This window comes from Hylobates moloch, unplaced genomic scaffold (genome assembly GCF_009828535.3).
Source record: "Hylobates moloch isolate HMO894 unplaced genomic scaffold, HMol_V3 SCAFFOLD_14, whole genome shotgun sequence".
Lineage (NCBI taxonomy): Eukaryota > Metazoa > Chordata > Mammalia > Primates > Hylobatidae > Hylobates > Hylobates moloch.
The window spans coordinates 54,192,799-54,218,469 of record NW_026652289.1 but is presented as its reverse complement, the minus strand read 5'-3'; the positions used below and the strand labels follow the sequence as shown (position 1 = coordinate 54,218,469).

Sequence of the window (25,671 nt, the reverse complement as noted above, 5' to 3'; positions counted from 1 at the left end):
TAAATAAATAGCTCGTTTATTAGTAATATGTTACATTATTAAAGTGCATTGAGAAGAGGTGCAGGGGCCAAAGCTGGAAGGCCGCTGGCCCCAGCCCCTGCCCTGGGTGGCCAGACACAGCCGGAGAAGGGCCCAGCTGCCCCCTGAAATGGATGGACAGGGCTGGGGGCAGGGCCGCCTGCCTGGAGAGCTCGGCCCAGGCCATCCCCATCGGAATTTTCACAGTTTAGCCTAAGTTATAACATGTCCTGAGCGAAGGTGGGAGGCTAGGAGCATGGAAGCACAGCCCCTGGGGAAGGGGGCTGAGAGGAAGGGAGGAGGCCCCCTGCCCCCCAACCCTCAACGCCAAGGGCAGAGTCCTGGAACCTCCCCCTGAGGACCCGGCTCGTCCTTCTAAATGAACACGGTGAAACTAGGGCTCAGTTTTCTCCTTCATTCTCCCTTATTTCCCTCACCCCACCCCCTCCCATAACCACCCCCAACACTGGGGGCTCCAACAACGTCCCCCTCAGACCGGGCTCCCAGGGCAGAGCCAGCTCATGCCACTCTCCAAGAACCCATGCCCGTCTCCAGACTCTTATCTCATCCCCGGGAGCCTCAGACTGGGATCACCCCCCTCCCCAACCCATCCCTTCCCAGCCCCTCCCTTTCCCACCCCCCCAGCAAGTAGTTTTGGTATTTTCATACAGATGCAGTCGGAAGTAGCTATACATGAAATAAGCCTAACATAAAAATAGAGCTTTTTCCGTCCTTCCGTCCGGAAAGCAAACATCCTTCAATAAACATGCAAGGCGGCTGTCCTGTGGGACCCAGGACCAGAGAGGGAGCTGCAGAGGACAGGGCTGGACAGAGGGTAGCCCTGGGTCTTCAGGAACACCAGCCATCCAGCCATGAGAGAGGGAGGGGAAGGAGGCAATGTGGGTACCAAGAGTCCAGAAGGACTCAGGCCTCAGCCCCAGGGTCCAGAGATGGGGTCCCAGCTCTCCTATCCACACCCACTCCCCGACCCATGGGCTCTTGGAGCGGGAGCATCGCTGCATTTAGTCAAGTTTGAGGAGTCTGAAAAATATTTTCCAGAAGATAATGTCTTGGGTCATCGATGCCCCAGCTTCACAGTCGGTGCCCTCATTCTCAGCCCCTCACCGTCCGTGCGCCACCTGGGGCCCAGCAGCCGCCTGCGGCTGGATGTCTCCAGGCCTGGCATCCTCCACTGGGTTAGTCTGTCCCCTGGAAGAAGCAGCAGGCAAGGAGCTCCCGGGCCAGCCGGCTCTGAGTGTGAGACGTTCTAGTGCCCTGGGCTGCAGAAGCCTGAGGCATACCCAGCCTCGGGAGACCCTAGTGGACCAGCAAGCCAAGAGTGAGTGTGGGCAGGACCCCCAGCCAGAGGGAGGCGGCCAGGACACAGGCATGGCCCAGCAGGTGCTCAGCCATGATGCCGTCCTCGGGCAGCAGCTGCCAGTGCTGAGCCTCGCGGAAGTAGGAGCCCTCCTGGGCCTCGCAGAAGTAGTGGCCGTACTGCTGCGCCGTGAGGTTCTCAATGAACAGGATGCAGTTGGGGCTCTGGTGACCAGGTTCGCAGCTCTGCTCCACGTTCTCCTTGTGGCGCCATGAGTAGGTGGCGTGGCGGGATTCCATAGGGCAGCTCAGGTAGTATCGAGAGTTCGGGGCCAGGGAAACCTTCTGCAGTGGGGCCTTGTCTGGGGAGGCAGGGGGGAGGCAGCCGTGAGGAGGGACCGAGAGCTCCCAGGGGAGGATGTGTCCTCCCCACAGACTGGGATCCCAGGACAAGGCTTCTGAATGAGCGTGGGGAACCCAGCCCTCAGCTTCCTCCTTTGTTCTCCCATCTCACTTATCCCACCAAGAGGGCTCCCTCAGCAGGACTGTATCCTGCCCCATGTGCCTGGGGCCCACAGGACAAGGCCATGTCTCCCTCAGACCAGGACAATCAGGGCAGGGCAGTACCCCACTCATTGGGCCACAGCCGCCAGCAGGGCCAGATCAGGTACCTGGTTTGGGGTTGGGACACTCCTTGTGTGGCTCGGCTGGATTAATGGATTGCAGCACTGACCTGGAGTGGGAAGGACAAAAGAGGATCAGCAGATACAAGGCTGCAGACCCGGCCCTCCTGTCCTCACCCCAATGCAGTTCCAGCAGAGAGGAGGGTCCCACCAGAAAGGCCCAGTACTGCCACCTCCTCCAGCCCGACAACACCTCCCCCTCTCCCACGCCCACCTTCTCGCAGGGACGAGGGATCCCGGCCAACGTACCGTTCGGAGCTGTAGATGGAGACGCAGCGGCCCTGGTCCCAGCCGCAGTAGGGGTCTCGGGACATGAGGCAACCGTGGCAGCCCCCGCCATAGACCTCACACAGGTCCAGGGGCACCTGGCTCACCTCCCACTGGGAGCTCACATACAGCTTCCTCTGGAAGGACAGCAGGACTGGGTCAGGCCTGGGCCCCACCCCACGCTCAGTCCTAAACGTCCAGGCCCTAAGGCCTAGAAGCTCTTAAAAGAACCAACAATTCATGTGCAAAGGAGCCCTGTCCTCAGCTGTGGTCACTGCATAGCCCATGGGACGCAGTGGGGGAAGGCTCACCCGCTCAGCATCCAGCGACATGGTTTGGATGGCAGCCGCGCGGCGGAAGGGCTGGATCTCCATGATGTTGAAGACGAAGCTGTGCTCCTGCTCCCCCGGCTCCACCACCTTGTGAATAGTGCCCCTGTCTGTGTGTGGTGGGCAGAGGGTCAGTGGGCGGGAGTCCCACTGTGGGGCCAGGCAGCCTCCCTCTAGGCCGGGGAGGGGTGGGAAGTCACAGCTCAGGCGAGGGTCACAGGACTGGTGTGGGCAGGGAGAGAAGAGCGTGACTGGGGAGGAATGTGGGAGCCTAGGGGCAGCCTGGAACCTTCCAAGGCTGGTCCAGAGAGGCCATCCCGGGAGGTCCAGGGGTCCCTGGATACCGCCTCCAACATTCCCAGGGCTGCACGGGAAGAACAGAAGCAGGAGCCCCACACCAGCAAGGACAGCGCAGCTGCTGTCCATGCATCACCTCGTTTAACCTTCCAACAGCCCTGCGAGGTGGCTGTCATCTTCCTCACTCCACAGATAAGGAAATCAGGCTCAGAACGGCTAAGCCACTTGCTCAAGGTCACACAGCTGGCGAGCAGCAGAGACCAAGTTGGAACCCAAATCTGTCAGAGCCCAACCATTCAGCTGCTTCTACAACTCCCCTGCCTCCTGGACTCTTAGGGAATATATTTATTTTAAATACATTTTTTTATTTTGGAGTAATTTTAGATGCCCAGAAAAGTTGCAAAGATAGTACAGAGAGCTCCAATCTACCCTTCTCCAGTTCCCCCTAATGTTACCATCTTACATAACCACGGTATATTTGTCACAACTAGGCAACTGACATTGGTGCATTACTATTAACAAAACTACAGACTTTATTTGGATTTCACTAGTTTTTCCACAAATGTCCTTCTTCTGTTCTAGGATCCAATTCAGGACTCCACATTGCATTTGATCTTAGGGGATATCTTAATTTTATAAAATCTTAGATCTAAAAAGGATCTTGGATTCTAAATCAAGAGTTCCCAAGGTCTTATAACCGAGCTGCCTCCCTCCTAGACCAATGCTCTCTCCGTTCACAATTAGGGACCAATGGGCACCCTGACCCCTGGTCCTCCCAATCCTACCTCACCTGCTGTCCCAGTTTCTAGAATAGCCTACCTCCCTCTCTCCCTCCCTCCCAATTTCCCAGGGCATCACCTGCCCCAAAAAAGCAGTCAGATGATCGCCTGCCTAGGATGTTTCCTCGACACATCCGTGATCCTCATCTGTGGACTCTGAGATGTGGCCAGATGCTCCTTGGGCCTGATAAGCCCCCACCCCAGCCACTGCCTTCACGGACATACTGCCCTATACCTCCTTCCAAACCAGCCCCAGTAACAGCATCCCCTTGGCAAAATTCTCAGGAAAAGAGCCAAGACTTCTCCCAGCTGTGAGAGCCTCCCATTCTCTGCAGAGGACTCAGAAAACTATTTTTCAATCTAGCCTCAATATGAATGATGCAGGCTCCAAAATGGTGCCTCCTGCATGGCCCTTGGAGAGAACCAAGACACCTTCTCTAATCACTCAAGTGTGCTCACCTCTCAAGTCTGCAGGAAGGGAATCCATGGCCCAAGTCCAGCCTTCCTTGTCCTAGCTCCTGCTCCCAGTTCTGCACTGTGTGACCTCTCCTCTCCTGCTCCCCAGTGCCCTGCCATCCCTGGCTGACCACAACAGCTGTGCCAGCCACTACTGGAGCCAAGCAAAGACAGGGGCCCAAGGGTGTAGCTGGGATGAATGGGGGGTAAAGAGGCAGGGGGAAATTCCTCTCCCCAAGGCTTCCAGGAGCCAAACAATGGTGCTGGGGTTCCAGTTTCCTACAAGGTCACCAAAGCCGAGATAGTTCCAAGGTAAAGCAGCAACAGGAGATCACATGGGGAATGTGAACAACCGAGGGTGGGCGCCTGGGCCTGAACTGAATGGCCCCAGGGGTGCTAGAGGCCCTTTCCAGTCTCAAGGAAGGCAGCTGGCATGGGAAGCTGCCACAAACCCAACTCAGGACTGGCTCCTCCGTGTCCTGTGGCTTTCCAGAATGCAGGAGCATCTCCCCAGGGCATTCCACCCAGCTTCCCCTGGCAGGGCCTACTCCAGGGAAGAGGAGAAGCTGCCCCTGTCCTCTGTGAGATGGCAAAGCCTCTGCCCCCTGGATCTCCTTCCTCATGCCTAATTTGTGTCCCACCAACTTCTCAAATGTTTCCTCTCACCTGCACAATCCCAAAGACAGGTGCAGGGCCTGACTCCCTCATTCTGCCTGGCAGAGGCCAGGATCCCTGTGGTTCAGGCCCCTCCTCCTCATTTGCCACGTCTCTTCCTACCATCTTCTTCCCTGAGTCAGACATCTGGACCAAAGGTGCACCTGGCTTTGCTCAGACTTTCCAGATTTCCGCCTCCAAATCCCAATGCTTGCTTTTCTCCCATCCCCCTTTCCCTCTTGCTCCTCCAGGAAGCTCTCCCTGCCTGACTCTCCACACCCACACACATTAATCCCTGACAACCCTAGTCACTCAATTATTCCTTCCACGTGTAAAGATCCAACCAGATGTTAACTACATTATCCCTTACACCTTTCACGCCCATTTTTACAAAGCAAACTGAGGGTCCCGGAGTAGCCTCTCACCTGTAGTTAGGTAAAGCACATGAAAGGTCTCCCCGTGGCTGGCTTGCATGCGGTGGACGACCACTTTCTGGTAGTGGTATTTAGAGTGGAACAATGGCGTCTTCAGAGGCCCCATGGGCTCCACCCTCTGCGCCACCTCTGGGTGACGGTCAGCCACCTGGAAGGTCTCTGTGGGTATCGGCTGCTGGTCTGGGAGGCACTGGGCAAGGAGAGCAGGCCCAGGTCAGTGGGGTGGTGGGAGGTGAGGCAGAAGGAGGGCTGGGCCTGGGCCACGGCTGGTGTCACACTCACCTTGCCAGGCCGCGGGTTGGGAAGGCTTGAGTGGTAGCCCTTGAGTGAGGAGGTGCGGAAGACCTTGTCAATGTCACCGAGGGAATACACGCAGACAGCTGAGTAGTTCCTGCAGTGACATGAAGACCAGCTCAATGGGGGGCCCAGAACCCACCCATCCACCTCCACTCACCCAGGCCAGCCCTGTGCCTGGCACTGAGTTGCCAAACACCACTGAAAATGGGGAGGGATGGAGAGCAGGAAGGAGAGAAGGAGTTCAGCCTAATTTCTTTGTGCTGCAATCTAAAACCACAACCTTGTGTCCTGTTACAGAATCACTGAGTCTAGAGGCCATCTGCTCTACCCAACCCCAAGGCAGGAGGAACCCCAACATAGGCTGAGCAGTTCTCTAGCCCTCCCTGAGCACAGGCTGTGGGATGCTGATGCCCCAGGAGGCCAGGCTCCCAACCCCTTCCCAGCCTGGTGGGCCCCACCCACCCAGGAGCCACAGAGCAGGGTCTTGGCTTTCTCCACTCTATCCCTAGCTCTCCCCACACACACCCAACACTTTTGCCTGCCATATTTTCAATCAATGAGAGTGATTAAGAAGTGTGAATTATCAGGCTCAGGCAGTGCCTGAGCAGGTGTAATAGCACTCAGTTCCCCGAGAGATGCTTCAGCAGCTTCCTCCTGGGCCCAGTGTCCACTCTGGGACACACAGGCACACACAGGCACAAGTGCAGTCATGAGTGTGCATATAGGGCATGCACACACACCCATGAGTGCAGACTCACTCACACAATAGTACACATATCGCACTGGCTGTCCCCCCATCCCCCGGACCCAGCAACAGCCCCGCCTCTTGAGCCTGCAGCCCCTGCTCGCGCCACACCAGGCAGGCCCTCAGCAGGGCCCAAGGCCTCCTGTCCCTACTGGACACTGAACCAATGCCAGCCCCGACCCCAGGACAAGGGCCACTCACCAGGGGTTGGAGAAAACACCATAGACCCTGGTGTCCCTCCACTGGCCGCTGGGGTCAGGGAGCAGGAAGACGTCTTGCAGCCTGTTGAAGTTCTTGTTGGTGGCAGCGTCACTGCATACCAGCATGGCTTTCAGAAAAGTGTTCCACTTGGAGACTGACAGTGAACTTTCCCCACCCTGGTCCCCCTGGAAGGGTAGAGGGGAGAAGAGGCCCCTCAGCACCTGCCCAGGCTTCCCCACACACCCCAGGAAACCACTGCCAGCAATATCAGCACCTGGGCCCAGAGGAGGAAGGCAGGCTGTGAGGGGCCAGGACCTGCCGGGGGTGCCCCAGGACTCAGGGCAGGTCTCCAGATGAGACTCCAGCCAGCAGGCCTGGCTGATCCAGAGCCCAGGGCCAACGGTGCCCAGGGTCAGGGCAGGTGAGAGTGCCAGGTCCCCACAGAGCAGACGGACTCAGACACACATTTACTGACTCACACACCCACACACGTGGCACAGCACATTCACACAGGCAAAACACACACACACACACACACACACACCATCATACTCACACACGCTCACACGCCATCATACGTGCACAGCTCAGCCACCTTTACCCACAGACACGTGACGCTCCATGCACACACAGCTGCTCCCACAGTCCCAGACACAGACCCACTCATACATCCACACAACTTCTACATGCACACGGATACACAGAACTCACCCTCACTCAGGCCTATTCATGCACAGACATGCAGCCAGCAGCCCTCACGCCCCTGCTCACCCTGCACAGCTGGGCCACTCGGGACACATTGAGAGGAGCCTCGGGATTCTTGTCAGGATTGTCCTCTCGGAAGAAGTAGTAGATCTTGTCATCGTAAGCCTGGTCTTGGTGCACGATGGTGGCTTTGATGAACTGTGGGTCTGCCAGGGACAGAGGCGAGTGGGCCTAAGGCTGGGAAGCTTGCCCGGGAGACCATAACAACCCTGCACACTCTCCTCCCTCCTTCGGGTCTGCACAAATCATAGCAAATCAGATCTGGAATAGGACTCAGAACATCAGGTCCAACACCCCAAGGGGCCCTAGACTCCCCACCTCCACCCCACACCTGTTTTGCCCTCTTCCTACAAAGATGTCATCGGCCCAGGAGCAATGACTTCATGCCTGGGGACTGGGGGAAGGTCCCTGGGGGCCCCTATGTCACTTCTGCCCAACTGGCAGAGCCCTAATGAGCAGGGAGTTGGGGGCTGCCTCCACATGAACTCAGCAGAGGATAAACTTTGGCTCCTGGGGACCCTGCGCTGGGTCTGGGGCTCCTTCTGTTTGTGTTCCCGAAGAGGGCTGGGCCCATCCCACTGCTACACCTTGTCTGTTCCTCTGCTCCCAGCCAACCCTAACTCCTCAGGCCTATACCAAGGTCCTGCTTTCCTGCATGGCCCCAGCGGCCCTCAGGGAGCCCTCCCAGAAACATCAGGATCCCATCTGCCACCTTAGGTGCTCACACCCCCTCGTCCACCCTCAGCCCAGCCAGAGCCTGACTCACTCTGCATGACAGTATCACTGGTGTACAGCTCACTCTCGCCCCGGATGCGGCGGAACCGAGGGATCTTCCCATTGTATTCCTGCTTCCGGATGGTAGAATACACCTCGTCCCCTGGGGACGGTGGGAGGGAGGAATGAGTAAGGGCAGGCAGCTCCTGGAAGTCCCTCCTCCGGACACTGGACAAAGAGCTGACCACTGGGCCAGCCCAGTTCAGAAGCATCCCCCTGGGGCACCTGCTCCAGCACTGCCCTACCTTCAAACAGAACCAGGGAGTTCTCATCCGGGCTGAAGGGGGCATAGCCTCTCATCTCGCCAAGTGGCACCACAGTGCCATTCACCTGTGGGAGATCCAGAGGGTCGGACGGCCATATAATCCCACAGCCACTGCCTCCCATGACGGCCAGTTTCTCGGCCAGGGGCCCCATCCTCCCAGGGCAAGGCCAGCATTGGAGTCTCGCCATCTCCTTCCCACCATGAAGGGCAGAAGCCCACCCAGTAGAAGGCGAGTTGATCAGGCACATGGGGAGCAGCCTTCTCACCAGGTTCCAGCAGCTGGGGTGCCGGGCGTTGGTGCCACAGGCCAGCAGCCCCTCACTCCGCCTCTCCAGGAGAGTGATGTAGTTCTCGCAGTCCTGCCCGGGAAGGGAGGAGAGAAATTGGTTGCTGGAAGGCCCTGGCAGGCCTAGCACTAGGACCCCCAGCATCAGGGAAGAAGGTGTCAGAAGGGCTGAGCATAGGTGACAGCCTTCCAGGACAGCCCAGAGAGGGTGCAGCTGACGCCATCCCCTAAGCACAGAGGACCACATCTCCCAATCAGTCTGGTACTCGCGGGGCAGGGCCATGCTTCCTTCCTTAGACCCTCAGGGTCTCCTCTCTGTTTACCAAGTGGCTCAGACCCCTCCATACTCCCTGCCCCACTCACCCGCTTATCCAGACAGGACCCCTTTGTGGAGCCGATGTTCACCTGGGGGAAGGGGAGAAGCATTAGTTCACTCTGCCAGGGGTGAGATATCCCCGAAATGCTTTCCACACAGCCTCAGGATAAGTCCCAAAGGAAGCAACCATTATTCTCATCTGACAGATGAGCAACTGGGGCTCTGAGAGGGTAAGTGATCTACCTGAGGTCAAACAGGGTCTCATATCCAGAGCTGAGGCCCAGAGGGTTCAGAAGACCAGCCATGGGCTCTGGGGCCCAGCTTCCAGCCTGGGCTTTCCGCAGCAGCGCTGCCCAGCTGGCCGGGCCCATTAGCTCCTGTTTTTCTCCACACCGCCCCAGCTCCCCACTCCAATCTGGACTACCTTTAGGGAGCCTCCCCCAGGAGCCATTTATAGGATACGGAGGTGGGGGCAGTTTAGGAAGAGATGCCAGCTCCCTCGGATTCCCTGAGGCCCCTCGGCAGGGCCAGAGGGGAGATAAGAGGGTAGGGGGGTGTTGGGGGAAGAGAGAGGCTCACCGTGCGCACAGATGCGTTCTTGCCCTCGGGGAAGTCAAAGAGGTAGACCTTGCCGCGTCCTCCCACCCACAAGGAGGAGCTGCCTGGCTCGTGGAAAAGCACCGTGTGCGGCTCAGTCTGGCCAAAGTCCACCCGGTCCTGCCCTACATGGCCTGAGGAGGAGAAATTAGTAGGAACATTGAAGCCAGGTCCAGAGAGAGAAGACTCTGGGTCCCCTCCACGTGGCACACCGGAACCTGCTTGACAACCAGTGCTTGGTGCTCAGGGTCCTGGCAGGGCCTCAGACAAGCTCTGGGCTAGGGTGGCACCCAGACTCAAAGAGTCAAGGACAGGAGAAGTAAGAGATCCTTCGGTGGGCTCCAGCAACCAGCTGTCCTCACCCACAGCACGGCCCCTCCCCTAGTGTGGGCAGCCTCTCCTTCTTTCACAGTATGTGTGACCTCAGAGTGGGGAAGGATTTAGGGACCTCTTGGGGGAACAGACCCCCTCCTCTGGCACACACTCTTGAGGGCTGGGCTCCGGCAGGAGGACCAGGGCTCCTTGGCCATGCTCTGGGAGGCTCTCTGCTGCCCTAAGCCAAAGCAAGTGGCGCCCCCCCAACCCCGGGCCTTTCAGCAGGCAGCAGGGCCTCCAAGCACCCCCCTTGGAGTCCACGTTCCCAGGAATCACAATGCTCAGAACTCCTTCTCCTCCAGGAATCCCTCTCCAACCCCTCCTGGCCCATCCCCAGCCCCTTAGTGAGCACTAGACTAGAGTAGCAAAGGAATCTCAACATCTACTCCCTCCCATTTCACAGATGGGAAAACAGAGGCCAAGGGAGGGGCAGCCCAAGGGCACACAGAAGCAGGTCAGCAGCAGATCTTGAACCAGAGCCTACACTCCTGCCTACCAAGCTGGACTCTGCTCCATGGCCCACTCTGGCCTGGTTTCACCCATGAGGATGCTAGCTCTCCTGGGGGTGAAGATCAGCTCTTCCTCCCCAGCAACTCTGGAACAGGGGGACCTTCAGAGAGCACAGCCTGGGCCTTTCAGCAGAAGGGCTGACTGGGAAAATTTTCCCCAAAAAAGAAACTGACTGCAGCCACTGCCTCTGGGGAGATGTCTCATCTCCAGTGACACTGCTGAGGTTGTCCTGGTTGCAGGAGTAAATTATAGGGATGGGATGGCCTGTGGCTATGCCCCCAGCAATCAGCCACACCCAGCATCTTCCCACCTCTGACCAGCCTGGGGCCTCACCCAGGAACTGGGTCTGACCACTGTTTTTTCAGCTGCAGGAAACTCTGGGGCAGCCAGCTTGGCAGTGACACCCAAGCTCCAGCTCTGACCAAAAAGAACTACCATTTCCTCAACTCTGCCCCCGATCCCTCTTATTCCCATTGGAGCCATCCCTATTGATTCTGCATTTAACAGGGGCAAGGAGCAGCTGGACCACACACTGTGCCACCACACCTTCATTCTTTAAGAAACATCCCTTCATGGCCAGGTCACCCCCGGAAGTGAGCATTCTTCACCTCTTTTGTGCCCTGGCACACTGTGCAGAGGAGAATGCTGAGGTACCCTGGGAGACATTCCAAGGTCACACCAGCAGGCAGGACAGATTAGCTTGTCCCAGGCTGGAGTATCAGTTCTCAGGAGCATGGCAGGCTACAGAGAGAAGTGCTGAGCTCACTGCCCTTGGGTGGCGTGGCTCTCCTGGTGCACATCACAAACAGCCCAACTGAACAGCTCCGGGGATATCGCCCTCCCTGGCCCCCAAGCCTCCCTCCCTGTAGGCCCCAGATGTGCAGAGCAAGGGCTGAGAGGTACTGGCACTTCGGTGGGAGGGAGGGAGGGAGAGCTGGCAGGTCTTGGGTGCTGCCCTGCTCCCTCTCCCTTCCTGGGATAGAATTAGAGTGCTGGGGTCACAGACACGGTCTTCCTGACTCAGCTCCCATAACTCCCCTTCTACCCCGCAGCCCAAGCCGCAGCCACCATCCCCCACGGCCCAGCCTGGGATCCAGACAGTCTGCAGCCTCAACTCTCCTCCTGCTCCCCTCCCATCCACCGATAGCCAGCGTGGCAGCCAGGAAAAGGTGCGTGTCTGCATCTAGAGATGCTGGGCTAGGACCTGAGATCCATAGCCCCTGGGAGTCAAAGCAGAAAAGTTCCAGCCGTCAGACCGTGCTAGCCACCTCCGTCAGTCACCTTAGCCCCACTCCTGCACCAAGCCCACAGGCCCAGGTCTCCGAGGGGGCCAGCAAGGCCAATGTACAACTACTCAAGGGAAAAGAGGCACCAGACAGGACTCTGGGCGGGGCGCCCTGGTCTAGGAATTGCAGGGCTGTTGAAGAGAAGAGGAAAGCAGTCCTGCCCTGGGGAGTTGAGCCTGATGGCAGAGGCATGACTGGGTCCTGGAGAGCAAGGTCTGATGGGGATACATCTGAGGGGTCAGACAGCCACACCACAGAAAGCTTCCACAGCTGTCCGGCAAAACTGTCTTAGCATGGACCCCAGGGCTGCCCACAAAGTATCTGCTGAAGACATGAAGGGAGGGAGAGGGCTGCTGGCCCCTGGGTAGGAGCTGCAGCACTAGGGCCTGGACAATCCCATGCGGATCTGCAGGCCTGAGCCCAGTTCCCTTCAAACCCTAGCCACAACGGCTAGGGTGGAGGAAGCAGGGACTGTTCGTCCCATTTTGCAGGGAAACGAACAGGAGCCCAGGAGCACGGCCTCCCATGACCCCCAGGTTCCTGCCCCTCCCAGCTCTGTTCTTGGTGATGCGTATAGGCTAGAGGGAATGACACCAGCTCAGCCCCAGGACAAGGCCTTGGCCCATTCTCCACCCCAGCCCCAGCCTGGGCTCCCGCACCGCCCGAGGCCCTCAAAAGGCCTGATTGTGCCCGGGAAGTGTCGAGCAGCAGCAGCTCGATGAATACATGAAAGGAAGCTTTGTTAAGGTTGGCAGGAGCGGGGGCTGGGGGCTCAGGGGCAGGAGGGCTGCCTGGAAGTGAAGGCAGCACCAAGCCATCAGGGCCAGGCCTCGAGTCTCTGCCCAGGCAGGGGCTGAGCGAGGCCAGGGGCTGCCCCTAAAAAGGCCAGGCCAAGGGAGTATGTGTCACGTCCCTGAACATTTTCTTTGTGATGCTTTATGAACCCAAAGGGAGAGGTGAGGTAGATAAAAGCTGGATGGGCACAGAACAGGCAGGGAGGGAATGCCAGGAAGAGGGCACAACCTGAGCAAAGGTGGGGAAGGTGGCTGTATGGAGGACAGAGGCCGTGCGTTGCAGCCTGGCAGAGTCCTAATGAGAGAAGAATCGGGAAGGTGAGCTGAGGCCCATGTGTGATGGGGGAGGGAAGATGCATCCTGTCCAAGGACACACTGACCCACTGCCCACCACTCTCCCCTGCTGCCTGAACTCTACGAGCAGGGCCAGGAGTGGAAAATGCCTCCCCATCCTCTGGCGTCCCCCACCTCCTGGCTCCCCCTGCTTCCCATCCTGCTTGTCTAAAAGGAGCACCGTCTGGCACCGTGTCTCCCCCCTCACTCCCCAGCCTGACGCATTAGTGGCTAAGTGGTAGCTAAAAGCTCCCAGAATAACCAGGGGTTCAGGTAGGGGAGGGGGCTAGGGACACATGGGGAGAGCATAGCCCAGAGGCAGGCCAGGAACAAGACAACCCACCTCCCGCCCCATGTGATTCTGAGCCAATCCTCACTCGTGCTGGACCAAGAAAGCACATTCAGGCTGCCCCGTACCCAGCCGGACTCCATAGTTCCACTGAGTCCCATTTCTCATGGTGGCAGGGCCAGCAAGGCCCAGCTCCAGCCAGATAGGAGGGCTGCAAGGATGGCTGGGTTGTAGGAGATAACCTCCACCAGACATAGCCCCAGGGCCGGGTGCTCACAGGGCTCTGATCCCATTGGAAAGAATGGGGCCTGACTCCTTGGGGACCCTACCCTCGAACACCACCCCAGCAGCTGACCAACTGTGGTAAGTCTGGGCCTCTGGCGTGCATTTCCTAACTCAGGCCTGCCTGATGGAGCACGCTTCCTCTTCTCATTCACTCTGCTGCTGTCACCGTCTGGCCTGCTGTCCCCATACTCTTGTTTATGAAAGAGGAGTGCAGCTCCAGGGTAGGGCAGAGTGGGAGGTGTTGTTGTCCATGAAGGGGCTGGGTCCCATGCTCTGGCCTGGCAAAGCCAGCCTTGCAACCTGACCCACTGACCCAGTGGGCCTTGAATGTAACCCCAAGGAGCCTTTTGAAAGTGGGCAGAGAGTCAGGCTCTGAAAATGGCAGGAATGTGGGCACCCCCACAGAGAATGCCTAAGTCAGGCAGTCAGAGAGGCCCTGGGCCAAAGACCAGAAAGCAGGCCGACCTCAGGTTGGAGAGCCAGCACATCTGGCAGGAGCCTCCTCCCACAGTTGTGCCCCCACCCCTGCACTGCCAGGCCTACCTCACACCCTTGCCCAACTACGTGCCTAGCAAAGAGAGTAGAGGGAAGGCCCACGTGATGCCCAGGAATTAGCCTGCAGCCTCTCCAACATTTGGAATCCCACATCCACATGTTAAGGTGGAAGGGAGAGGATCTAAACAGTCATTGAACTGAAGGACACAGAGGCCAGAGAGGCTATACCACTGGCCCAAGGACACAGAGCGAGGGAAGCTCCAAGTTTCCAGTAGCCATTACCCAGCTGCTTCTCTCCAGGATCACATCCTGGGCTTCCTGGAGAGCCTCTGATTTGCAAAAAGCTGTATATTCAGGCTCTCCCTACTTCCCTGAATCATCCCTACTCTACCCTTCCCTCTCTTGCTCACTAGGTGCCGAGTCACTAACCTGATAACTAAAGGGAATCACCCGCCCACCCACCTTCCAGGTGAGGCCCTGATCTCCCAGGGGCCTTTAGTGATCAAAGCCTTAAATCCAAAGGAGTGACTAATGGTGGAAGTGCAGGTGCCGTGCATGTCAGAGTGGTAGAGGAAACCCTTCCACTAGGGGTGGGAGTACAGAAACAAATGTTTCTGTCTCTCCTGATATGGCCAGGAAGGGGGTGTGAGAAGCCTGGTTTCCAGGGTGGCACCGGCTTCGTGCTAAGGATAGGTCATGGCTGCAGGTGGGTCCTGACAACACTCAGGCAGGGTTAGGTTCTAGATTAGCTAGCTGCCTGGCAGGGGCAGAGCCTGTGAGCTGGGGCAGGTGGTGTGTGCTGGGGCAGGTGGTGGGGCCTCGAGACAGCACTCAGCTCATGGAGGAGTGAGAAGTCTAACTTCTTTATGAGCTATGGGAAGAGCGAGCTGTGTGCTGGGCCAAAGGGGAGTATCCTCCTATCCACCAAGGTCAGCTGTGGGTGGGAGGGGAGTATATCTCGTGTGGCTCAGCTCTGGCTCCAAGAAGCCTCATTATCTCTTTGGTGGCTGGACAGCTGGCTGGGCCTTCCTGGGTTCATTTGCCTCCCTGTGGATTAGCTGGGTGCGAGTCGGGGTGGGTGCTGGTACTTGCTTGGGCCTGGGTTTTATGACCCACCAGGATTTTTGAAACAAATCACAAAACAATCAGGGTTAAGTCCATGGGTCTTTTTGGGAAAGTGTGACTCTCTGAGTGCCAGAGAAGTCAGACAGTTTTCTGGAAGTGGAGGCAGCAGAAGAAACTGACATTCTCATCTGCTTCCACTGACCAGCCCACAAAACCTCCAGCCACCCTGCAAAGAAGGCAGGACAACCTGTATTGCCGTTTTACAAACAGGAAAACTAATGCCCTTCCAAGCCACCAAGGTCTGGATGCTCTCCCCACGGCACCACTGTGCTCAAAGGACCAGAAGAAGGTCTGGCTATTGGGGAGACTGTCTGGGGCAAAGTCCTGGGGAGAAGGGACAGTGTGGAAAGCAAGCCCCTTGGTGAGGGGCTGTGCTGAGCAAGATTCAGGGACTCAGGGAAGGAAGGCTGGCACTGAGGCCCAGCTGGAGTGGGTAAGAGGCCCTGAGCCCACGCCCAGGGAAGGCCAGAAGCCCAGGACAAACATCATGTCCTGTCTACCTTCCGGCTGTTCTCCAGCCCAGCAGGTTCCAAAAGCCCCAGAGTGGGGCCGAAGTCAGCTGGTGGCTCCTTCAAAGCAGACAATGGGTAGCGGTGCAGGGCCTGCCCTTGGGCCCAGAGCCAGGGCAGGGGTCGGGGAGAGGGCGGAGGATGGCTACACCACCCCAAGTGGAGGGAGGGAGGCAGGTGGAAGACTGTTGAGAAACAGAAGGTTCCCCAGTCTTAGCCTTAGCCTGAACCAGCAGGGGAGACTGAGCAAGGGCAGCCAGCCAGCAAAGCCCATTAGGGAGAACTGGCAGGGGCTGGGCTGCCAGGGCTGCATTCCATCAGAAACCAGATGCCAGAGGAGGAGGAAGATGATGACGACGATGATGATGCCCCTACCACCCAACCTTTCCATCACATTTACTATGTGACAAGCACTATTCCAAATGATTTTTAGATTATATTAACTCATTTCATAATCACTGAACTCTCATGAAGTAGGTTCTTTTATTATCCCCATTTTGCAGATGAGGACCATGAGACACAGAGAAGCTGAGTAACTTACCCAGCATTACACAGCTAGTAAGGGGTGGAGCAGAGGTTCACACTCAGGCCAGCTGACTCCAGAATCTGTGCTTCTAACACTGTATTCCAGAGATGGGCCCTTGGAGGCTTCCAAGGCCAGCCCTTCCCAGACAGATGAGGAGACCAAAGCCCACAAAGGGTGAGGCCCAATTAGAGGCTACTTGGCCAATGAAGGCCTGCCCTCTGCCTTAACACCCTGAAGACAGTGTGTGCAAGTGAGCACAGGTGTGCAGGCCCAGGTGAATGTAGTGAATTCCTATGCTTTGATGTTGCCCTGGCATCCGTTTTGAATATAAGCTGGGTTTTCTCACACTAGAAGCAGGGCTCAGTCAACCTTGACACGGTTTCCAGCTCCCCACCTCCTCCCAGTTCCTCCGTGTGCTCAATCCAGATATCTACCTTAGACAGTCATCTCCTGCTGACTGCTTCCCTGTGGGACAGCTACATACAGCCCACTTGACTGGTCCCACTGGCCTTGTCCCACAGCCTGCACGGACTGTGCAGATAGGCCAGTGACCTTGTCTCAGTCACAACATGACCTCCTGGAACTCATGACTGCTTGCTGTAAACCTACCAATTAAAACTCCCTGTGGAGGCCAGGCACGGTGGGTCACGCCTGTAATCCCGGCGCTTCGGGAGGCTGAGGCGGGCAGATCATTTGAGGTCAGGAGTTCGAGACCAGCCTGGCCAACATGGTGAAACCCCGTCTCTACCAAAAATACAAAAAAATTAGCCAGACGTGGTGGTGTGCGCCTGTAGTCCCAGCTACTTGGGAGGCTGAGGCAGGAGAATCACTTGAGCCCAGGAGGCAGAGGTTGTAGTGAGCTGAGATCGTGCCACTGCACTCCAGCCTGGGTGACACAGCGAGACTCCATCTCAAAACAACAACAACAACAAAACAAACTCCCTGTGGAAAACTTGTTTGAATAACACCTCAGACCCCATAAAGATGCTGGCCCATGGATCCCCCCACCCTGCATGTGCTCCCTGACCTCCACCTGTGTGTGGCTTCAGGTATGCCAGGTATCCCTCAAGACCTGTTAGTAACAAAATCTTTATTTCCACCTGTCTCTCTCTTAATCATGGAAGGGGTGCTCTCCATCTTAAAGATCCTAAGTTACAACAGTGGGGCAGGAATCTTCTCGTGGTGCAGCGTGGGGCCCTCATCCTGAGTGACTGATTAGGAAGACAAGTCTCCCAAGATCTCTGCTCAGAACATAAAGTACTCTGTGGGGCCGGGTGCCATGGCTCATGCCTGTTATCCCAGCACTTCGGGAGGCCAAGGCAGAAGGATCACGTGTGTCCAGGAGTTCGAGGCTGCAGAGAGCTATGATTGCACCACTGTACTCCAGCCTGGGAGACAGTGAGATCCTGTCTCTAAAAAAAAAAGTACTGCATTCTCTGAAGCTGACCACAGTGAAGGGCAGAGTGTGCTCACCAGCCAGGTCCCCACTCAGCCAGCCCTGGCGAAAACACTCACCTCCACTCCTCAGCTCAAGGATCCACCATGGCTCCTAACTGCCCATTCAAGCAGGGCCCAAAACCTCAGGGCAGGGCAGTCAAGGCCCACCTCATCTCTGCACAGCTCTGCCACGGCTCATTCCCATCTCTGCACTTTGCTCCTGTTCTCCCTTCCCTGGATTGACCTTTCTCCTTTTCTCTGTGCACATGGATCTTGTCCTTGAAAATCTAGCTAAATCCCTTGGATCCAGGAAGTATTCCAGACTGCTCCAGCCCTCACTGCCGGTACCTTCGACCTTGTACCACAAACCATCTGGCACCACCATCTTTGCTCAGATCACGCTGTCTGATGGGATTTCATCTGGCCTATGGGGCCCTGAAGGTGAGGACCAGGCTTCCTCTTGCTCCATGTCTTCCAATGCCAGGGAGCAGCTCAGACAGTGGAGAGAAGCAAGACTGGGGCAGGCCAAACTCCCATGCCAGAGGGACAGGTATTATAGAACAGATTCCTGGGCCACCAATGGGGTGCAGAAGTCATCACAGTGACCTTCCTTCCTCGACAGGCTGGGCCAGAGCTCCTGCCTCAGCCTCCCAAGCAGCTGGGATTACAGGCATGTGCCACCACATCCAGCTAATTTTTTTGTATTTTTAGTAGAGACAGGGTTTCACCATGTTGGCCAGGCTGGTCTTGAACTCCTGAACTCAAATGATCCACCTGCCTTGGCCTCCCAAAGTGCTGGGATCACAGGCGTGAGACTCTGTACAAACAACAATATCAGTAGCTGTCTATGCTGCACTCTGCCCCTACCCTATGCCCCCGCCCCTAGCTCTAGCCTGGCTCCTCCTCCTCCCCCAGGAAGCCTTCCTTGATTGCACCATCCCACACTGACCTTTCCTGCTCTCACCTCCTGTCACAGTCCTAGGCTACATCTGCAGGTCATTCCTGACCTCCCCAGGGGTCTGCCCTACTTCACAGGCAGAAGACCCACCTCTCCAGGAATGCAGGGGCTCCCCAAGGGCAAACCCAGGGCTTCTCTTCCTGCCTCTCCCCCAGAGGAGCTGGACACAGACCTAGGCTGGCTGCCCTCCATGATGAGGGGTCACCCGGGGGTGCTGGCACAGAGCCCAAGCCTCTGGCTGGAAGCATGGGGTGCAGAAGGCATGGCAGGATCAGCCTAATCCCAGGCTGTCATGACAGTTAAAACCTGATTAGCCCGAGCTGGGACACAGATCAACCTGTCCTTGGGACCCGAGGCCCAGCCCACCTGAGGAAAGACCAGAAGAGGTATATGGAGCTGGTACGAATCCAAGGTCCTGAAGAGAGGACACTCCATGGCTGGTGCGGCTTCTGGGAACAGACAGCACTGGGGCAGGAAGAGTCTGGGCCCAGCTGAGCTAGCAGAGGAGGAAAGGCACTCAAGGGGCCCCCAGCCTGGGACAGAGTATGATGGCAGACAGAAAGCTGGAAACAGGCCGAGAGCTGGGGCAGATGCAGGCTCAGAAGACTCAGCCCTGGTCCCAGCTCTGCCTGTCTCGTTGGGTGACCTCAGGCCAGTCCCTGTCATCTCTGAGCCTCAGTTTCCCCATCTGTGGAATGTTTGGCTGGCCCAGCTAATCTCTGACGTTTCTTTTCTGACGTCCTAAGCTCGCGCTGTCCGGCTGTGTGGGTTGGGGTCATCCAAGAAGGTTCCTCAGGGGAACTGAGAAAGAACCAGCAGCCTCCTTTCTGGACAGAAAGGAGGAGGAGGGTGAGTGGGGTACAGAGAGGAGAGGGGGAGCCAGAGAGCGGTGAGGGAAGAACCGTGGGAGTCTAGGAGGCCGTGGGGCCAGGCCACCACGCAGGGCCTGGGGAAGGCGGCAGCTGTGTGCCATGTGTTCCGGATGGGGTGCAGCATAGGGACGGAGGTCCTCCAGGAGGCTGGGCACAGTTCTGGAGAGATGGCAAGGCCAGGGCCAGGGAGAGTAAAGGGCTTGGAGAGCCACCCCATACCATTCGGGGCAGAGAGGGGACAGTCCCTCAAGGCCTGGCTGGCTAGGGAAGGGGGAACTCTGTCCTCTGAGGAGGCAGGGCCCAACAAGGCGCCGTGGCCCTCCATCCCCCTGCTTTCTTTCTGGACTGCCTGGCTCCCTGAGGACAGGACAGCTGGCCATACACCTGGTAGCTGGCCCTCCCTGCAAGGGTACGGAACCCTGGCTCTTCTGAAGGCAGGACAGGTTAAGGGCCCCTTCCTCCCCCAACCATGGACGAAAGAAGGCTCCTGGGGCAGCCATGCTGGGCCAAAAAAGGAAATCAAGAGATGGAAACTTTTCAGTCGAGAGCTGCCGACCAAAGCAGGGGAAGTGCAGTCAGTCTCTTGTGACAGAGCCGTGTGAAGCTGGGGGTGGACAGGCTGTCAGCTAGTGGCCCATCTACTCCAGCTACTGCCCCCTGAGGGCTGCCAGACCTGCCCCCTGGGATGAGCTTCACATCCCACCTTGCTTGGCCCTCCTCAAATAACAGAGCCCGGCCGGGCATAGTGGCTCAAGCCTGTAATCCCAGCACTTTGGGAGGTCGAGGCAGGCGAATCACGAGGTCAGGAGTTCAAGACCAGCCTAGCCAATATGGTGAAACCCCCGTCTCTACTAAAAATACAAAAAATTAGCTGGGCGTAGTGGCAGGTGCCTGTAATCCCAGCTACTCAGGAGGCTGAGGCAGGAGAATCACTTGAACCTGGGAGGCAGAGGTTGCAGTGAGCCGAGAACGAGCCACTGCATTCCAGCCCAGGTGACAGAGTGAGACTCCATCTCCAAAAAAAAAACAGAGCCCAGCTTTCCCTGCTTCCCCCAGGGTGCCACCCTCAGATCAGATAGTAATCTATCCATGCCACCCCCACCCCGCCATCTCCATGCTCCTTCCATCTCTGCAGAGGAAGAGCAGGAGAAGACAGAGCTGAGGGACAGACCTTCTCACCTGGAGACTGTCCTGCAGTCAGGAGTCAATGGGGAAAGTCGTGGTCTCCCCGGACCCAGCCCCAGCCTCCCACCAGGGAGCTGTGACGGGGCTGTGGCCTTGCCAGCACTCGACAGGCCTTCCCTGCCTGCCATGGCCCTTCTCCGGTGGGTGCGGCCTTCCTCCCCACTGCTGCACCAGCCATAGGATGACAGGTATCCCCTCACCTATGCCCAGCTGGACAAGTTTCAAACTTTTCGGGACCCCCCAGGCCCAGGCTTACTCAACGCCTCCTCACATGGGGGCGCCTCACATGGCTTATCTCCTTTCTGTCGTCCTAGCTGTAAGTTCTTGGGTTTAAAATCCTACTAAGTGGGGTGCTTCCTCCTGTTCCTTCCCTCCCCCAGCTGGCTCCTCCTCCTCCCATTTCAGCTTGCTACCTCTTCCAGGAAGCCCTCCCTGATTGGGAAAATTGGGTTAGGCATCTCCTCAGTGCCCATAGCTGCTCTCTGTTACACATTCTGTTGTACCTGCAGGTTTATCTGCCCATCTCCATCTAAACTGAGAAGTCTACAAGGGCACAGAATCATCTTGTTCCTCATCACGAGATCCCCAAGCTCAGCCCCAAGACCAGCACAAGATTGGCCCCGGCAAATGTTTGCTGAATGAATATGTCCACCCTTGAGGGCACAAGCTAATGATCCATTTTCTCCAAATGATCCTCAGCCTTTGGCCCACGAGAGAAAAAGATAAGAAAGAACGCGAAACTTAAGGGTTTCCCCTGACTTCCCAGGTTTCAATTTCTCCTTCAGATTTTCGAAATCTAAGATTTAAACAAGCCACCACAGACTCTGCCCAGCCCCTCCCATCCCAGAGAGACAGAAATCCTAAGACATTAAATCTCAGAAAAGAGATTCCCCTACCCTCTTTGGGAATTTGGGGAAACTGGGGTTCAGTAAAAGGCAAAGACTTGCCCAGAGTCACAGAGCAAATAAGGTCACAGCCTGAACCAGGCTCCCGACCTCCCAACTCTCTCTCCTATGCCATGGTCATCCTTGGACCTGTGCCAGCGTCCATTCCACCAGACCTGCTCTCAGAATCTTCACTGTCCAGGACAGAGGGGTCACAGAGCTTAGTAGGAAGCTCCTGGTGACCTCACCAAGCATCTCTCTCGGCTTAGGAAACTCCCCCTCTCCTCCGGGGAATTGCCCCCCCCCCCACCATGAGACTCTGCAGAGGGAGTTCACCTTGAAGGTATGAACACATCTAAGTCCCCAAGGGGGCAAGGATTTCCACTGGAAATGCTGATGCTTGGGGAGCCCCAGCTCATCCCCTGGAGGAGGTAACAACAACCTCCTGCCCTGGGCAGCAGCCCCAGAATGGCTCCCCAGCAGCCACCAAGTCAACAATAACATCCCGTTGTTTCATTGGACAAAAGCGGGGGAGGGCAGAACCAGCTGGGCAGGTTGAGACTGGGGATGTGGGCTCTGTTTCCCCATGGACAGGCTGGTTCACCTCTGACCTTGGGGTTCAAGACCTTCCAAGCCTTCTTTAGCTCCTCCAACCACCAATCAAATGGAAGAGGGGTACGCAGCTTACACAGGCATGCCAACCTCCTGCTAAGCCCCAGCCCTCACCTGCAATCTACTCCCTTCCAGTCCCTGCTTGCAGGAAGATCAGGACCACACATGCACATCCTTGACTGGCTCATGTGTCAGTGACAGCCCTTGGGGGACAACCCCTAGAGCCTTTCTTGCTCTGGCAAGCTCTAAGGGTCAAAGACAAGTGTGGAGCTCAAGGACACCCAGCAGGTACATGATGGCCCATCTCTCTCCCTGGCCTGAGCTACACTGTGCCAGACTTTCATCAGGCTGCAGAGGCAGCAACCTCCCTGATCAGTGCAGGCTGGGCCCCTCTCAGAGTTCCCTGCTTTAATCTTTCTCTAGAACTTGGGGATCCAACCAGCAGAAAATAAAGAACTTTCCATACCTATTCCAGTCCCCACAGCTGTCCTGACTCAAAACTAAAATCCCCATCTATGCCTCATAGAGAAATGGCTCCAGAACCACCACCATCCCTGATTTTGTCATTCCTGGATACCACCATACTCCCACCGACCACTGGTAGACAGAGCTCTAGGCTTCCAGCAAGACCCCCTCTTACCCTATTCCTGGGTTTGTCCTACCCAAGCCCATTCCTGTCCGATTGCCATGTGTCACCCCACAGGAGACAGGAGGCAGCTGTCAACCGGGCACACCATCACCAGCTGGTGGCCCTGGGGGTGGGGGGCAGGTGAATGGCAGGGCCTGTCTGGCCAGTGGGGCACCTGGCACTGGTGAAGGAGACCACAGACTGTCGTTGGACAAGACTGGTGAACGGTTGGCAGACCCCAGCCAGCGGGGCTCAACAGTGCATTACTAAGCAGAGGGCACAGCTAGTGTGGCTACAGCAGTGAACTGCGGGCAGGGGGGGTAGGCCATGGAACTGGGCTGGGAGCTTCGAAAAGTGGGTAAGAGGACTGAAAGCAGCTTTAAATAGCCTCAGGGTGGGAACTAAGTGCCCAGGTTGGGATGTATGCATTAAGTGCTAAGAAGTGGGTGTGCATTAAGTGGGGTGGGGTGGGAGGCCATGGGAAGACCGTGGAACAGGCAAACAGAGCCAAAATGCAAGGGGTTTGATGGAGGGAAAGATTCCGGAACACTCAGACATGGCCATTTGTCCCCTCCAGAGTGCCCACACGCTATGATGTCCAAGACAGTCAAGGGGACTGAGGGAAGGCAAAGCTGCTGGGAGGGCAAAGGAAGCTTGGGCTGGAGCTGGGATGGCAGAGGGGTGTGCAGGCCTCCTCCATGCACAGGCGGCCAGAGCTCTAGCAGCACTGCTTGGCTTCCTCCAGGAGCACCTCAGGCTGGGCAGCCGAGCTGGTCCCCAGAGCACCTCATTCATGGTCCCTGAACCACCTAAATCCTTCTCCTCTCCCTAACCCAGAACCTGGACTGGTCCTGTGCCAGATCAGTGCCCCTGCCTGCACCTGAGCTCCCACACTGCTCAGTGACCTTGGGCAAGTCACATTCCCTCAGCTACTGCGGCAGTTCGGGCCACTCGTTTTGCGTATGGGTTTTTTTCCCCTCTGCTAATAATACCTGCCCCAGATAATGCTCAGACTCCCGCAATCCCTGCAAACTGCCAAAGGCATCAAAAGCCTCCCGGTGGGGCCAGACCCGACCAGTTCCCCCAGCCCCCACTGCGAGTCCCCCACCATCACGACAGGGGGGCCGCAGACACGCCAAATTTGGGGACAGAGCCGAGTCGGCCTGGGGGCGGGGAGGCATTTGTGTGCAATGCAGGGGAGGGGAGATCAGTTCCTCGCGGCAGAAAGCCTCAACCCCCCGCCTAGCCGGCTTTCTGTCCCATAGTACAGGGTCTAAACTGAGGTGCCCTGGGGGAGGCTCCAGTCCCCCAGGTTCTTATATCTACCCTGGCCTAAAGGCTGCACCCCCGCCCTAGATACACCGCCTGGGGGTCCCAACGGCCGTGCCCCACCCAACGGGCACTGCCCCCCAACGCTGGAGCCGATTTCTGGTGACAACTGCCACGTGCGGGCAAGGGGGGAGCGGCCGGTCCCGGCATTGCGGAGGCAGTGCCCTGGTACCCCAAGCCCCCGCACCGCACCATGTCCCGCCGCCTCGCCGCAGGGTGCCCACCCCCCTGCCTGGCCCGAGCTCCGGGCCGGGGCGGGGGCGGGGGCAGGCGGCGGGGTCTTTGTTCCCGCTGCCGAAGCGCGGCGGCGGCGGCGGCAAGGGGTCCGCGCCCCCCTCGCCGGCCCAGCCTGCGCCCCGCGCGCCAGCAGAACCCGCAGCTCAAGAGGAGGGGACCCGGGTTGGGGTCCCTGGCGGGGAAAGGGTCCTGCGCTGAAGCCCCCGAGCCAGAGGACCCAGAGTGGCTCGGGGCCGAGAGAGGGGCCCGCCCCCTCCCCTGGCGCCCGGGCGTTGCGGCTCCCGGCTGCCAGCGACTTGGTGCGACTTAGCCGGGGCTCCAGCCCCCGCCGCTCGCTCGCCGCAGCGTTACAGCCGGCTCTGGTGTGCCAGCGCGCACACTCACACACACTCACCCAAACCCACACGCTCCACGCGGGGACAGCGCGGGGACAGCCCGGGACCCGCAGAGCCGCGCGCACGCACTCCCTCCGGGTGCAGCACACTCCGCACCCGCCCCGCGCAGCGTCTGATCCCGCGCCCGACCGGCCGCGCGGCGCCGCCTACCTTTCCAGACGGCGAAGATGCGGGGTCCGCTCCTTAGGTGGCCTTGGGCGGAGGCGGCGGCCGCCCAGAGCAGCAGTAGCAGCCGCAGCGGGAGCCCCGACCGAGCCGGCGGGCCAGGGACGCGGGCGCGCGGTGCGCTGGGGGCGGCACGTCCGGACGGAGGAGGCGTCATCCCGTGGCCCCGGGAGCGACAGCGGCAATCAGCCGAGACTGAGCCAGCGCCCGGCCGCAGGCAGACCCAAGCGCCAGGAGGCGGAGCCAGCGCTGACCCCACCCCGCCCCTCCCCCCGCCCCTCGCAGCCTTTTCTCGCCTCACTGGCTTTCCTGAGCGAGAGCGGAACTGCTGGGGGAACCTTCGCCACCCTCTCCTGGGCAACTCTAGGGGGAAAGCCTAGCTGCGGACAAGCCAGACTTGTGGTCTTCTGCCAGGAGCGGCAGGCCCTATCCCCTCTCTGGGCCTCAGTTCCACTCCCCGCACCCCGTAAAAAGATTGGCGTAGAAGTCGTGGAGGACTTCTCTCCAAGGGCGCAGAGGAGTCCAACACCCAACAACCTTGCTATGGCCAGCTAAGTGGTTCGCACCCTGAGGACTATGGTCCTCGGAGGATGGGTTCGCCTAAGTGGACACGGCTCCCTGTTGAGCCTATCAGCAGGCACAACGATGATATGTGGGGAGCACTCAGGGACCCGCTGTTGCTCTGCCTGGGAGAACACTGGAAATTTTTCATCTTGGCCTGGCTCCTTCCCCTCCCTCTCCTTTTTCCTCCCTTCCCCAGCCAGCAGCCTTCTGGGCTGCCTCCCCCCAAGCCAGCTGGTGTACGCTCAGAAAATCCAAACTCATTTCCATGTGAGTGGAGGGGGATATAATTAGGAAGGCCCCTTCCCCAAGTAGAGAGGGGAGCATCCCCCATGCCCAAGACTCACTGTGGGGGAGGGAGGATCGGAGCAGCTTAAGGGGATCTCTGCCCACAAAGTGCC

General features: G+C 58.0%; 1 protein-coding gene across 2 annotated transcripts; it reads right to left on the bottom strand.

Annotated features, from left to right (window-relative positions):
- On the bottom strand, window positions 1-24,908 carry SEMA7A (semaphorin 7A (John Milton Hagen blood group)). 2 transcript variants are annotated; one of them, XM_032174915.2, is made up of 14 exons: window positions 24,695-24,908; window positions 9,463-9,614; window positions 8,931-8,972; window positions 8,548-8,640; window positions 8,262-8,346; window positions 8,009-8,119; window positions 7,249-7,388; window positions 6,478-6,662; window positions 5,517-5,625; window positions 5,226-5,424; window positions 2,597-2,724; window positions 2,268-2,422; window positions 2,007-2,068; window positions 1-1,697 (listed from the first exon to the last, which is right to left on the bottom strand). In XM_032174915.2, the coding sequence occupies exons 1-14, from the start codon at window positions 24,864-24,866 to the stop codon at window positions 1,336-1,338; spliced, it is 1,995 nt and encodes a 664-aa protein (XP_032030806.1). In that variant the 5' UTR covers window positions 24,867-24,908; the 3' UTR covers window positions 1-1,335. The 2 variants fall into 2 exon arrangements, with proteins under 2 accessions (XP_032030806.1, XP_032030807.1); XM_032174916.2 differs by lacking the exon at window positions 24,695-24,908 and adding an exon at window positions 24,544-24,658.
- Between the last annotated feature and the right edge of the window lie 763 nt (window positions 24,909-25,671).

Excerpts from the sequence above, each read along its gene's own strand:
- SEMA7A (XM_032174915.2), bottom strand. The coding sequence starts at position 24,866 with ATGACGCCTCCTCCGTCCGGACGTGCCGCCCCCAGCGCACCGCGCGCC. Across the intron at positions 8,641-8,930 it reads GGTCCTGTCTGGATAAGCGG|GACTGCGAGAACTACATCAC; the intron begins GTGAGTGGGGCA and ends CTTCCCGGGCAG. Across the intron at positions 5,626-6,477 it reads GGTGTTTTCTCCAACCCCTG|GAACTACTCAGCTGTCTGCG; the intron begins GTGAGTGGCCCT and ends ATGTCACTGCAG.